This window comes from Oncorhynchus mykiss, chromosome 9 (genome assembly GCF_013265735.2).
Source record: "Oncorhynchus mykiss isolate Arlee chromosome 9, USDA_OmykA_1.1, whole genome shotgun sequence".
Taxonomy (NCBI): domain Eukaryota; kingdom Metazoa; phylum Chordata; class Actinopteri; order Salmoniformes; family Salmonidae; genus Oncorhynchus; species Oncorhynchus mykiss.
In genome coordinates this window covers 41,922,874-41,935,589 of record NC_048573.1, presented here as the reverse complement: position 1 = coordinate 41,935,589, position 12,716 = coordinate 41,922,874, and the positions used below count along the sequence as shown (strand labels likewise).

Sequence of the window (12,716 nt, the reverse complement as noted above, 5' to 3'; positions counted from 1 at the left end):
AACTCTGGTGCAAGGGATCTACTCAGTACGTATAGGCAACACAGCGTTTTATATTCCCTATCTAATTATGCATAATTTCCCTTAGCAAATGAATTGACTGTTTTTTTGCTCTAGTTAAAAAAAAAGCTTCTGGTAACATAATTATAATCTATTGCTGGTCAGTGTATTATGTAGAAGTAGGCTATAGTATAGAAATATGGTATCGGTGTTGCTTACACCAATTCCTCATTGGTTTAGATCTATTACATCATGTACAATGAACACAATATTATTAATGTAAACATACTATGCAATAACAAAATACCCATTAAAGGTATTTACCGATAATATATATTTTGTAAGAACAAGAACAACCTTTCCTTTATTACAACCTTGACAAAATACAAAAATACATCGGTTTCTGTTTGATAGCACACTGTTTTATTAGTATATTTAGACTTGTGACATACAGCTTGGGAGAAAAAAAGTCTAATTTTTAAATTGGAAAACATTTTACCTTAGCAGTGACATCACACCGAAGAAAGCTTAATTTGAAATCATTGGTTTTTCATGAATCAAAGTGATATGTTCGGTAAAATAACCACCCATGCTGTTTCGCATTAAACAAACAGAAATCGTTTTTTTTTCTCATTGTTTTTTTCAATCTTTAAGTTGCTTTACATATATTATCAACACTTTTCTAAAGAATTCAAATATTTAGCCACATGTACTGGAAAAAAGGTATCCACTGTTATATATTTAACACAATAAATATAAAAAAAGAATACTTATTTTTTATATAATTTATATGGTATCAAAGAGGGAAATGGGCCCTTCAGTAAGACATGTTAAAAAAGTGATGTCCTTTCCTGAGGTTTTTGTCTGCAGTTTAGTTTTTTCGCGCTAAATATACTAATAGTCTAGAAAACCCTGCAAAGGGTATGTCAATGGCTTATCATTCACTGTGGAACAAATTCTCATATATTGATAAAGTAGTCACACCAGAGTGTCAGTTCACTGTGACCCCCGGTTTGTGTGTATCAGGTCAGCTAAGGAGAGGGCATTCCTTAAGCCAAGCACACAGCTCTCCCAACAACCAGTTTCTAAATGTGACATTAACCTTATTTCGACACGGTCCCATTTCCCATCAATGTACAAGATATTAGATTAACAGAGTGGGGAGGAGGAGAGAAATGACCAAATTAAATAAAATTACAAAAACAAATCTGTACATGTAAACATCACACTTCCACTGAGTCCAAACTCAGGAGGAAAATACAGTTTCACATTGGTATTAGGTACAAATCAAAACTGAGAAAAAGACAATCAGCTTCTGGTACAGTAGGTAAAGAGGAAAACCTAAAACAGAACCAAGGAATCTAAAGCACCACCAAATGATTAAATAAAACAGACTATGGTTGGAAAAACCATTTTGATTTGACTGTAGCTGTACACTGCCCTGATAGAAAAATAAACTTTTTTTTTCTTCTATTGTTTTTTTTGTTGTTGTGACGAGCTATACATCTGACCAAAGCAGATATTTTTTTTTAAAGTGTGTATTCATTCACGGTACCCTGACCAGCACCACAACTGCACCTGTCCGAATGGAACCATCGCTATTGGGGGCGTCATTTGTAAAGTCAATGAGTTCCAATGTAATCCAATGTCAGCTGGAGCTAAAAACGCTATGATAAAGGGAATCACACCTTTCCCTCAGCAAAATACCCCTGCTCGTCACTCAAAACACTTCCCCTCCACTGAAGTGCTGACACTACCACATAGCATTCCCCGGGGTAGGGATGCATACAGTAGTCTGGGAGTTGGAGTTTCATGAAGGGCATGGTTAAGGGCGTAGACTTGGTCTGTGCTTGGTTGGCACATTCCCTGGCATGTAAAGTCTTGTTGGCCCTAAGCAGGAAAATAATCATGGCTCCAATCAACAACATGTTTGACGCTATTCACAAGGTCAACAATGCTAATCTTAACAGAGGGCACTCCCTCTGGTCTGAGGTCACATCACTAAATGTGATGCTGGCCAGGTCGGTTGTTAAACGTGTTGACATCCTTGTTTGGAATGTACAGTATAGGCATACAGAGTAACTTCACTTGAGATGTTGGTTTTTGTACAAAATATTATTTGAAAAGACCACTTACTTGCACTACAAAATATATATAAAATAAGAACAAAATGAATAATAAAAATAGAAATCAGATAAAAATGTGTATCGACAGTGGGGCCACTATGAGTGCTCCAACCGCTCGAGGAGTCAGAAGTTTGAGTAAGAATCCTCTGATTATGGCTAAAGTACTCTTGTCATCTCCAAGACGCACTGCATGCAATAGCTGCACACAGAAAAGGAATGGAAATCAAACCGTGAGCAAGTTGCACCTTTCCAAGATTGTCTTTGCCTATTTTTACAGTATGTTTTCTTAACGTATGTAGCCGTCTATGAGAAACTACAGAGCAAACCCCAAAGGGTGCAAACAGAGGAGGGAGTCGTATTTAGCAAGATCCTCTTTACTATATCATCTCATCTCTTACTCCCTTTGTACAGATACATTTAACTGTCCCTTGTCTATATTAGAAATGCATAACTGTCACAATCTTCTTCACAAAACCATATAGCAGATGTGTTGTGGCATGCGACGTTACAATATCCAGCAGTCATCTCTAAAGAGTCTCGATCCATCAACCCATCACTCTGTGTTGACCCGGGGCAACAGGGAAACACATAGGACGACAACACTGGCTCTAGCGTCCGCACTGTAAGATCACAAACACTTACAGCACTATGTACAGTTTGGCCACAGCACTGCGTGTCTGGCAATCATTTGAAAACTCAGTGGCAAAAAAGGCAGTTTTAAGATGGAAGTGAATAAGACAAATCCCCTACTAAGTTAGCCCCCCCCCCCCCCCCCCCCACACAAAAAAAACAACCTGTGATACAGTAATTCCTCTACTATGTTACTGTACTGATATACTGCTGTGTTGTATGTGCTGAGGTAATTGTAGCCTAAGACCCCAGGGCAGGAGCAGAGTGAGGGATGGATCCACAGAAATGAGGGTGATACTAATAAGAAAACACATTTTGAAGCCCTCACAGCCACGTTGCGAGAGAACACAGTGAGGGGTTTCCTCTTGACTGGTCATTTTGCATATTTCTCTTGTGTTTGTGTCGTTTTTACCCACCACGCAGATCTAATCAAGAGCTTGCTCAGAGATAAATAGAAAGTCTTGGGAGTCCATTTTCTACTTTCTATCTAGCCATAATATTCCCATAAATTAAATATTTGTACATCAATGCGTACTCATTATGGAGATTGGATTTGACATTGCACATGTATGCTGGGTGGCTTTATCAAGGTGTTGTTCTGTGGTTCAGAGTGTGGCACCAGTGAGCACAGTGCTCCGTTCAATCTCAGGCCATGGAGGTAGCACACCTACATCAATGGCTTTCATTTACACAAGCCCCCCCCCCCCCCCCCCCCCCCTCCCCGCCCACTAGTGGTGGTTGTGAAACATCGTAGCACCCACACTATGTTTATTTTTCGTTAACACTATGCTGTCAAGGGCCAGGATGATTATCAACTGCATTGCAAATACTCTTCCTCTTTACTTTAGTAGGCCACACCTCGCCAGTGCAAGATGGAGCCCTGAACAAGCAGGGCCTCCGTCACAGATTTCAGTTGCTTCAGTGTGCAAAAGGGAGCAAATTACAGTGACACAACAGTCAACCCCTTCAGGCCTGCCTCTTGAAGAAACATTTTGCATTTTTTTTTCTCTCACACTCATTCTAAAAGGTGCAAACCTCCCAGACTTTGACTGCACAGTAAGATAGATATGCCCAAAGCACCCTTGTGAGTGGCTGCAAGAGGAGCACGTTGATCCCTATATGCCTCCAGAGATTCAAAGTCATGAAGAAAGCAAAAAAGGTCACTGTACAAACAACACAGCCCTGTGAAAGAACAAAAAGATCAACCAGAGTGCCTAGTAGCAGAGAGAAACAACTGACTGGGATGGCATGTCGTTTTTAAAAGTGAGATTTTAATCTCTTATCGGTTTCGAGTAGTTTTAGCTTCTTTTTGTTTGTGTTGTTGTCTTGAGGTGCTCTGGTTGTGCAGGAGGATGGCGTCCTGACTTGAGGTTACAGGTCTGTGGCAAAAGTCCGGTACACATAGCAGCAGCGTGGATTAATGGCCATCTCAAAGAGTCAATAGACAAAGACATACGTTATCCCTCCCAGAACCGAGCTGGCCTGGGCCCAGGTCAGGGAGGAGATGGGGGATAGGTTCGAGAGAGGAATGCAGAACCGGACACGGAAAAAGACAGGGTATCATCGAGTGATGAGTCGGGACAAACCAAAACCTGGAATTGATGGGAGAGCAATGAGCCACAAGAGGGTTGGAAAAAATGGTGAACTCCAAAAAAAAAAAACTACCAGCTATCGTCAGAGAGGTTCAGTCTCCCACGGAAAATACTACCTAGCCCCCCAGTCCTTCACTTTACTGATGCTTTTTCATGTTCTCTTCATGGTGTTTCTAGAATCAAATATGGACTGAGTATTTACAGTACACAAATAACAAGACAAACAATAGTTTGTTTTTTTTAAAATTCGAACTATAGTTACAATATTTACTCTGGAAACTTGTTGAAATGGTTAAGACTTTGCTTCCTGCAGGTCTATGAAAACACGGAACACATCAGGTAGTAACGGGTGAGTGTTGTGTGATGAGCGTTGTGTGACGTCGCCACCCAGTAGGAATGAAGTACTCGAACGGTGGGTTGATAAATCTGAGGTATTTCCATGTGGAATAGATGGCATCTCCATAATGCATAAGATAAAGTGTTGCTCCCGGGCACATCGAGTTCTTTATTACTCAATGGGGAGGTGAGGTCTGAATCATGGGAAAGTGCTTTAGGACACAGAGTTTATTTACACCGAGCGCAACAAGTTGTCTCTTTCCAGCCTTCTTCAGCCTCTGTTCATCCAAAAAGTGGTTCAAAATGTCTTCTTATAGTCAAACAAACAAATTCAGATCTCAAATCAAAAGTATTTGTCATTAACAAACATTTTGTTACTACTGTTCAGAGAGTCTCGTTTTCATTGTTATTGGGGATGGTGAGCTTGTTGAGGGGATCTGTGTACAGTAACACATTGAGCTTACTGGCACACCAAAAGGATCCACTTCTCTTCCTCATACAAGGGGGCGCTGTTCTCTCCTCATCACAGCACAACCCTGCAGTGTTCTCCAGCGCTCCAGCCCCACCACTCTCCTGCACATCACTTGGTAGACTAATTTACGGCTCTCTCCCTGTCACCCCTCTTCTTTCCACAGAGCTGTGGAAGTGAGGGAGAGCTGTTATGATTGGGAGGGAGCATGTTCCTTTACAGGTGGTTCAAGAGGGGGAGAAACGCTGTTCCCAAGTCGTCGCAGACAGTGCTCTTTCTCTCCACGCACTGATGTTAAAACAATCAGGGGGGGGGGGGGGGGGGGGTTAGAATATTAGACTAGAGGAAGGTAGCACTGTTGCATGCCTCCCTCCTGGAGACGGGAAGAATATACAGGTCAGTGGAGGTGGACGAAACACAGACAGATGGATCTGGTGAGTGGGAGAGTAGTTGGTTAGGGGTCGTGTGGGAGAGTCAGAGAGAAAGAGGGAGAAGCAGGGAGACGGGGAGGAGGAGTTTCCGGCTCAGTTTTGCTGCAGAATCAGGGTCTCCAGCTCATCGGCCGAGCGGAGCAAGAAGGCGGCCGACTCGCGGTAGCCGGCGATGAGCTGCCGCACGGCCGTGATCTCTGTTGGGCTGAGCTGTGCCGAGGCCCCGCCACCTATGACACCAGCACTCCGCCCGTGACTGTTTGAGCTGGCCGATGAAGAGTTTGACCCCAGGGACTTCATGCTGAGGTCAGTAGGGCCTGGGGGAAAGACAACACACTCAAATGAAGACACATATACTGGGGGCATTTTACTATAATTGTAACTATTGAAAAACATAAATATGCATTCTTATCCATTGTAGGAAATGTATTTTAGATGAGTTCCACCTGTATTAAAAAAAAAAAAAAACTTTTCTATGTCCAAATATGGGCAAGAATTGGATTTCTCGATACGTTTCAATAAGTCTGTCTGTTCTAAACTCGCCCAGTGATGCTGCTACAGTACGAGCAACATGCTTCAGGTAAGCTAAGGTATGCTGCTACTCTAAGCTGCCATTCTCTGGCCAAATAAAGAGGCGAAGCATGCTCTCTCACCGTTGCTCTGAGCAGTGGCGGTTGTCAGGGAGACTGGGTGTTGCATGCTAGCTCCCAGACCCCCGTAACCACGGTAACTATTGTTGAGCCCACCGTTGGTGTAGAGCTGGTCCTGGGAGTAGGCCGAGGCGGCCAGGGAGTAGGCAGAGTGGGCCAGGGAGGCCGGCTCGCGAGAACTGGGCTTGTCAAGTGCTATCTGCTCCTCCTGAGGTGGAGACGAGAGAGTTTTCAGTCCCACTTCCATGTATATAATATACTCAAGGTTAAGAACAGACTTTGCCATTGGCTATTAGAAGACATACACAGTACATCCACCCACCTGAAAAGATACACACTTGTACACACACCCCGATGTGCACACAGACACACACAGACACACACACACCATCAGAGCACTCACATGTGCCTGGTAGACATCTAGCCGCATCCTCTTGGCAGCCTTGCGTGTCTCGCTCTCGCAGGCGGCTGCCAGGATGTTCTCAGCCATGGCTGAGGTGAGGTGAGGTGGTGTGGGTCGTGTCTAGCAGGGGAGAGACAATCAGCACAAATTCATCCCCACGCCAGAGTACCCACATTGACCACAGGGGGCATATTCAACATTAATAATACAGAAGATATTACACGAACAATATGTTCAGTTGCACCTGCTCATTACAAAGTTATTCCAACTCCTCTATTTCAGATAGTATCATTCCTAACCAGATACATGAGCACTGAACAGCACTACATTTTTAACTGAATATTTCACCAGGTAAGGAACAAAATGAAAGTATAATATCCTGATGTAATAAACAATGGTGATACAACATTTCTATGGCTCACACAATGGAATGTATTTTTTTTGTGATGTCCGTTGAGTTGATTCCTACTTTTACTTCCTGCTTTTCTCCTATGGGCAAATGGTGCATGAATGAAAATGTCCCATTCAGGCCTTTTATTTTGGGGGGCAAAATAAAATATGGTCCGTTCCTGTCTGCTTAAGGGGGTGGCTCTCACAATGTATTAGCACCTGGGCCTGATCTGCTTAGTTCAATGACCTTATATGAACCAGAAAGAAAATGTGAGTGGGATGCCTCTGTCTCTGCTATGGGTACACTCGCAATGGTTGCCAATGACTCTGTGGCCACAATCATCAAGTTGAAGACACAACAGTGGTAGGCCTGATTACCAATAACGACTAGTCAGCCTACAGGAAGTAGGTGAAGACACCAATGTTGGGCGATTAGGCCTGGCTCGCAGTTGGCGTTCCAATTCATCCCAAAGGTGTTTGATGGGGTTGAGGTCAGGGCTCTGTGCAGGACATTCAAGTTCTTCCACATTGACCTTGACAAACCATTTCTGTCTGGACCTCGCTTTTTGCACGGGCATTGAGAATTGTCTAGAATGTCATTGTATGCTGTAGCGTTAATATTTCCCATCACTGGAACTAAGGGGCCTGAACCATGAAAAACAGCCCCAGTCCATTATTCCTCCTCCACCAAACTTTACAGTTGGCACTATGCATTGGGGCAGGTAGCGTTCTCCTGGCATCCGCCAAATCGAGATTCGTCCGTCGGACTGCCAGATGGTGAAGTGTGATTCATCACTCCAGAAAACTAGTTTCCACTGCTTCAGAGTCCAATAGCCGGGAACTTTACACCACTCTAGCAGACGCTTTGGCATTTCGCATGGTCGTCTTAAGGTTTATGTGCGGCTGCTCGGCCATGGAAACTCATTTCGTGAAGTTTCCGACTAACAGTTCTTGTGCTGACATTGCTTTCAGAGGCAGTTTTGAATTCGTTAGTGAGTGTTGCAAACGAGGACAGATGATTTCTTTACGCACTACGCACTTCAGCACTCGGTGGTCCCGTTCTGTGAGCTTTTGTGGCCTACCACTTTGCGGCTGAGCCGTTGTTGCTCCTCTATGTTTTCACTTCACAATAACGGCACTTACAGTTGACCAGGGCAGCGTTCTGCAGGGCAGAAATTTGACAAATTGACTTGTTGGAAAGGTGGCATCCTATGACGGTGCCACATTGAAAGTTACTGAGCTCTTCAGTAAGGCCATTCTACTACCAGTGTTTGTCTATGGAGATTGCATGGCGTTGTGCTCGATTTTGTACACCTGTCAACAATGAGTGTGGCTGAAATAGCTGAATCCACTAGTTTGAAGAAGTGTCCACATACTTTTTTATATATAGTGTATCTGTGACCAACAGATGCATATCTGTATTTCCCGTCATGTGAAATCCATAGATTAGGGCCTAATGAATTTTTTTCAATTGATTGACTTCCTTATATGAACTGTAACTAAAATAAAATATTTGCATTTTTTAATTTATTTTTGTAACCTTTATTTAACTAGGCAAGTCAGTTGAGAACAAATTCTTATTTTCAATGATGGCCTAGGAACAGTGGGTTATCTGCCTGTTCAGGGACAGAATGACAGATTTGTACCTTGTCAGCTCGGGGATATGAACTTGCAACCTTTCGGTTACTAGTCCAACGCTCTAACCACCCCAAATTGTTCCATGTTGCGATTATATTTTTGTTCAGTATACTTATACCCTGGATTCCGGACATATATTTCTTAATTCCATTCTTTTATTTTTAGATTTATGTGTATTGTTGTGTAATGTTGGATATTACTGCACTGTTGGAGCTAGAAATACAAGCATTTCACTACACCCGCAATAACATCTGCTAAAAATGTGTATGCGACCAATAAAATTTGATTTGATAGAGGGGTTATGAATGCGAGAGGGGTGAAAGAGAAAGGGATGAGAGAGCGAGAGGAGAGGGAGTACGGTAGGTGTGGTATGCCTGGGCACACTGAATGAGAGAGAAATAAGAAAGACAGAGGTGGAATAGGAAAGAGAGTAGGAATAAGAGAAGGATGAGGTATGGGAGGCACGGTATGTACCTCCATGCCGCTTTTCTTCATGCGGCGGCAGGATTTGAGGTAGGTGCGGATGCGTTTGCGAGCGCGCTCCTGGAACTCGGGGAACTGGCGGCTGCACGACTCAATAATGGCCTGGATCTTCTCCTTTGGCTGCTTGGAGATGGGCACCATGCGGTCCAGGTTCTCATCCACAAACAGACGCACAAACATCTGAAAAGAAGAATCTTTGTGTGTCTGCTCTGCTAGCTATTTGCTCTTTCCTGTGTTCCTGAGGTGAAGGTCATGAAAAGGTGAGAGGAGCTCTAATATGTGTAGTGCACAGTGTGTATGTGTGTGTGTGTGTGTTCGGTCATGTCTAGCTGAGGTGAGAGCAGCTCTTACGTTAAAGGCCTTTAATCTCTCGGGGTCCACACCCTCCGTGTCGTTGATCTTGTCATTGTCGTCGTGATCTTCATGGTCATCGTCATCGTCCTCGGCTGCCACCGCACTTCTGGTCACGGTCAGGTCCTCGGCACACGTCTCCATCTTCAATGAGTCGTAGCTTCCTGAGCTGTACTGAGGAGACTGTCACACACACACACATACATAGGTGCATGTGTGCATACGCACACACATATGAAGCACATGTACATACACAGGTGCATGCATAAACACACACACAGAGAGAACAGACAGATAAATAGAAGAAGAGATACAAAGCCGCGGTAAGGTTTTCATTCCGTCTGTATGCTCCCTTCACATTGAAAGCAGCCGGCAAAATCTCAATCGTGAGGAACACTGATTACAGTGAGATAAAAAACTGCTAGACGTTTTTGTGCTCAAAGTTTTCTACTTGTCAGATCCTTCCAATGGCGCTCGTCTGTGACAACGCGGCAAAGAAGATGCCTTCAAGGACAAGGCTGCATTGTCAGAGCATGGTGAAGTGTGTGTCTCATTCAATAGCCAGAGAGCAGAAAGGAAGAACCTTTTATCCCCAGTCTCCTTTCATACAGGCCCAATAGCACTGTCCTCCACTGACTCCTGTACGGATGTTCACCACAGCTCATCACAAGCACAGCAACACACTACTTCCTGTGGCACAGCCACACTCGCTGCTCTCATGCACATTCTCTTTCTGGTTTCATGTCAAGAATAATGTCTTGGTTTCCCGAGCCGAGACTGAACAGGTAATTGCAGTGTGGCAGGATCTCAATGGAAACCTCTCTCAGCTTTGTCCAATGCCCTGCCAATGAACCTCACCTTCTTGCGTATATACCTCACCCTGCATAGTTCATAGCAAGACAGTGGTCAGCTATAACAATGGTCACGCTGATCTTTCAGACTATTACTCACACAGTCCTGGTGGGCTCACTGCTCAACACTTGGTGTGTAATATATTACCGTCAGACCTTATTTTTTTAGTGTTTACTTATGTCTGCCTGGAGTGCCAGGTGGGCAGGGCTTGCAGTTTTGTGACTATTCTATTGGTTCACTGTACCAGAAAAGTTGCATTGTATTGTATAAGCTCAATCAAATCTCAGCTAAAGTATTTGCAATCATTTCATACCCAGGTATGAGCAGAAGGCCTCACCTTGTTGCCGTAGTCCCTGATCGAGTCTCTGTCCAGGCGCAGCTCAGCGGCATGGGGGAGGGGCTTGACAGGGTACTTCCTGCGCAGCTCATCTGGGGGGTCGGGCTGGAAGGGGCCCATCAGGGCAGTCCCGGGCAGCCTGGTCTCACTCAGGTTGACCGGCGCCTGTTGGTCCTCGGACGATGAGGACGAGGAGGTGGTGCTGAAGTCCAGCGGGGCCGGGGGCCCATTGCCGTTTACCATCTCCCTGTAAGGGGGTCCACCCGCTCCCCCCTCCAACCCCGGGGCCGCCCCACTCGCGGACGGAGGTGTCATGGTGTGCATGCCGTTCCCGCTGCCGCTCTCTGAGGATGAGTCGTCTGTGGAAACACACACGGAGGGACACCAGTTAGACTGGTAAAATCACATCACGCACAACCCATAGAGATGGTATTTAGAGATGTAAAACCACATATTTCAGTCAATGAGAGCTTGGGGAAATCAAAAGTGGAGCCTACATCACACCTTGAGTGTGAATCCCACACTCAACCCAGCCAAGGCCTCAGTGTGTCAGTACCATCGATTAGCAGTAGAGCGAGCTGTTGTAGTCAGTAAGAATACACATGGAATACTCAGTGTGTTGGTGTGGTGTGGCTCTATTTGCACTCACAGTCAGCAGAGTGTTACAGCCATAGTGAGGCAGGCAGGCAGAGATGCAGACAGACAGGCAGAAGCAGACAGGCATAGAGGCAGACAGGCATAGAGGCAGGCATAGAGGCAGCAGGCAGAGAGACAGAGAGGCAGGCAGGCCGAGCGGTAGGCAGAGAAGCAGACAGGCCGACAGGAAGCGAGGCAGACAGGCAGAGAGGCGGACAGGCAGGCAGGCAAAGATGCAGAGGCGGACAGGCCGAGAGGTAGGCAGAGAAGCAGACAGGCAGAGAGGCGGACAGGCAGAGAGGCAGGCAGAGAAGCAGACAGGCAGAGAGGCGGGCAGGCAGAGAGGCAGGCAGACCGAGAGGTAGGCAGAGAAGCAGACAGGCAGAGAGGCGGACACGCCGAGAGGTAGGCAGAGAAGCAGACAGGCAGAGAGGCGGACAGGCAGAGAGGTAGGCAGAGAAGCAGACAGGCAGAGAGGCGGACAGGCAGAGAGGCAGGCAGGCCGAGCGGTAGGCAGAGAAGCAGACAGGCAGAGAGGCGGACAGGCAGAGAGGTAGGCAGAGAGGTCGACAGGCAGACAGGCAGAGAGGCAGGCAGAGAGGCGAGCAGGCAGGCAGAGAGACAGACAGGCAAAGAGGCAGAGAGGTTCGTGTGGTGCTGTGCTCTGTTAGTTAATTAAAGCCATCCGAGCTGGACTGGGGCCAGGTAGGCAGCCAGTGATACTTATTCATGAGAGCATGGCACTCCACCTCCCCTGTACCCCAGTCACACACTGTAAGCTACACTGTACAACGGCGTACATCATAGTACCAGGATAAACTAATACCAAGTCTGACCATCCATGAGCCGAGCATGTCGACTTGTTTCCACACACACACACACACACACACACACACACCCTCCCCATCCTCAACTCAACCAGAGGCAGCTAGTAAATAAGTGATTGTTTAGTGCACAGCTCTGCCACTGAGACACGCTGAAAGATGGCCTGTTTCCCCCCCCACAGTCCTCCTCGTTCCCGTCTCTGTCAGAAACACACACGTGCAGACAAACACACACACACTAGACACACACACACGACACACGAAAGACAACACACACAGCCCCATTATGACTAGGAAGAGTAGGGACTGTAGTGTCTCTTGTGCAGCTGAGAGCAGTGCTGTGGTGGCAGTGGGGTGGGGAGAGCCTGTGCTCATCACACAGATCCCCATTCTCACAGACACACTGCCTGGCCTGTATGCATAACCCTCCGAGTGGGACTGAGAGGGGTTCATATGCCTCTCCCAGTGCATGTGTGTGTGTAAATTTGGACTTAAAGCCGTGGAGAGCGTGTGTGCAGTAAGGGCAGTATTGGGGTCAGCTTTCCAAAGCCTCCACTGGGGGAGGGGAGGG

The 12,716-nt window shown here is 45.9% G+C and overlaps 1 protein-coding gene across 2 annotated transcripts in view; it reads right to left on the bottom strand.

Annotated features, from left to right (window-relative positions):
- Positions 1 to 397: 397 nt before the first annotated feature.
- Positions 398 to 12,716, bottom strand: part of LOC110532105 (nucleolar protein 4-like) — a 129,220-nt gene continuing 116,901 nt past the window's right edge. The window contains exons 6-11 of one of the 2 annotated variants that reach the window (XM_021615718.2): positions 10,686 to 11,044; positions 9,497 to 9,679; positions 9,137 to 9,325; positions 6,635 to 6,754; positions 6,235 to 6,439; positions 398 to 5,898 (exon numbers count right to left, since the gene is read on the bottom strand). In XM_021615718.2, coding sequence (XP_021471393.2) covers positions 5,675 to 5,898; positions 6,235 to 6,439; positions 6,635 to 6,754; positions 9,137 to 9,325; positions 9,497 to 9,679; positions 10,686 to 11,044 — 1,280 coding nt within the window. In that variant the 3' untranslated portion in view covers positions 398 to 5,674. The remainder of the gene's footprint in view (positions 5,899 to 6,234; positions 6,440 to 6,634; positions 6,755 to 9,136; positions 9,326 to 9,496; positions 9,680 to 10,685; positions 11,045 to 12,716) is intronic. The other variant, XM_036988026.1, reaches the window with a different exon arrangement.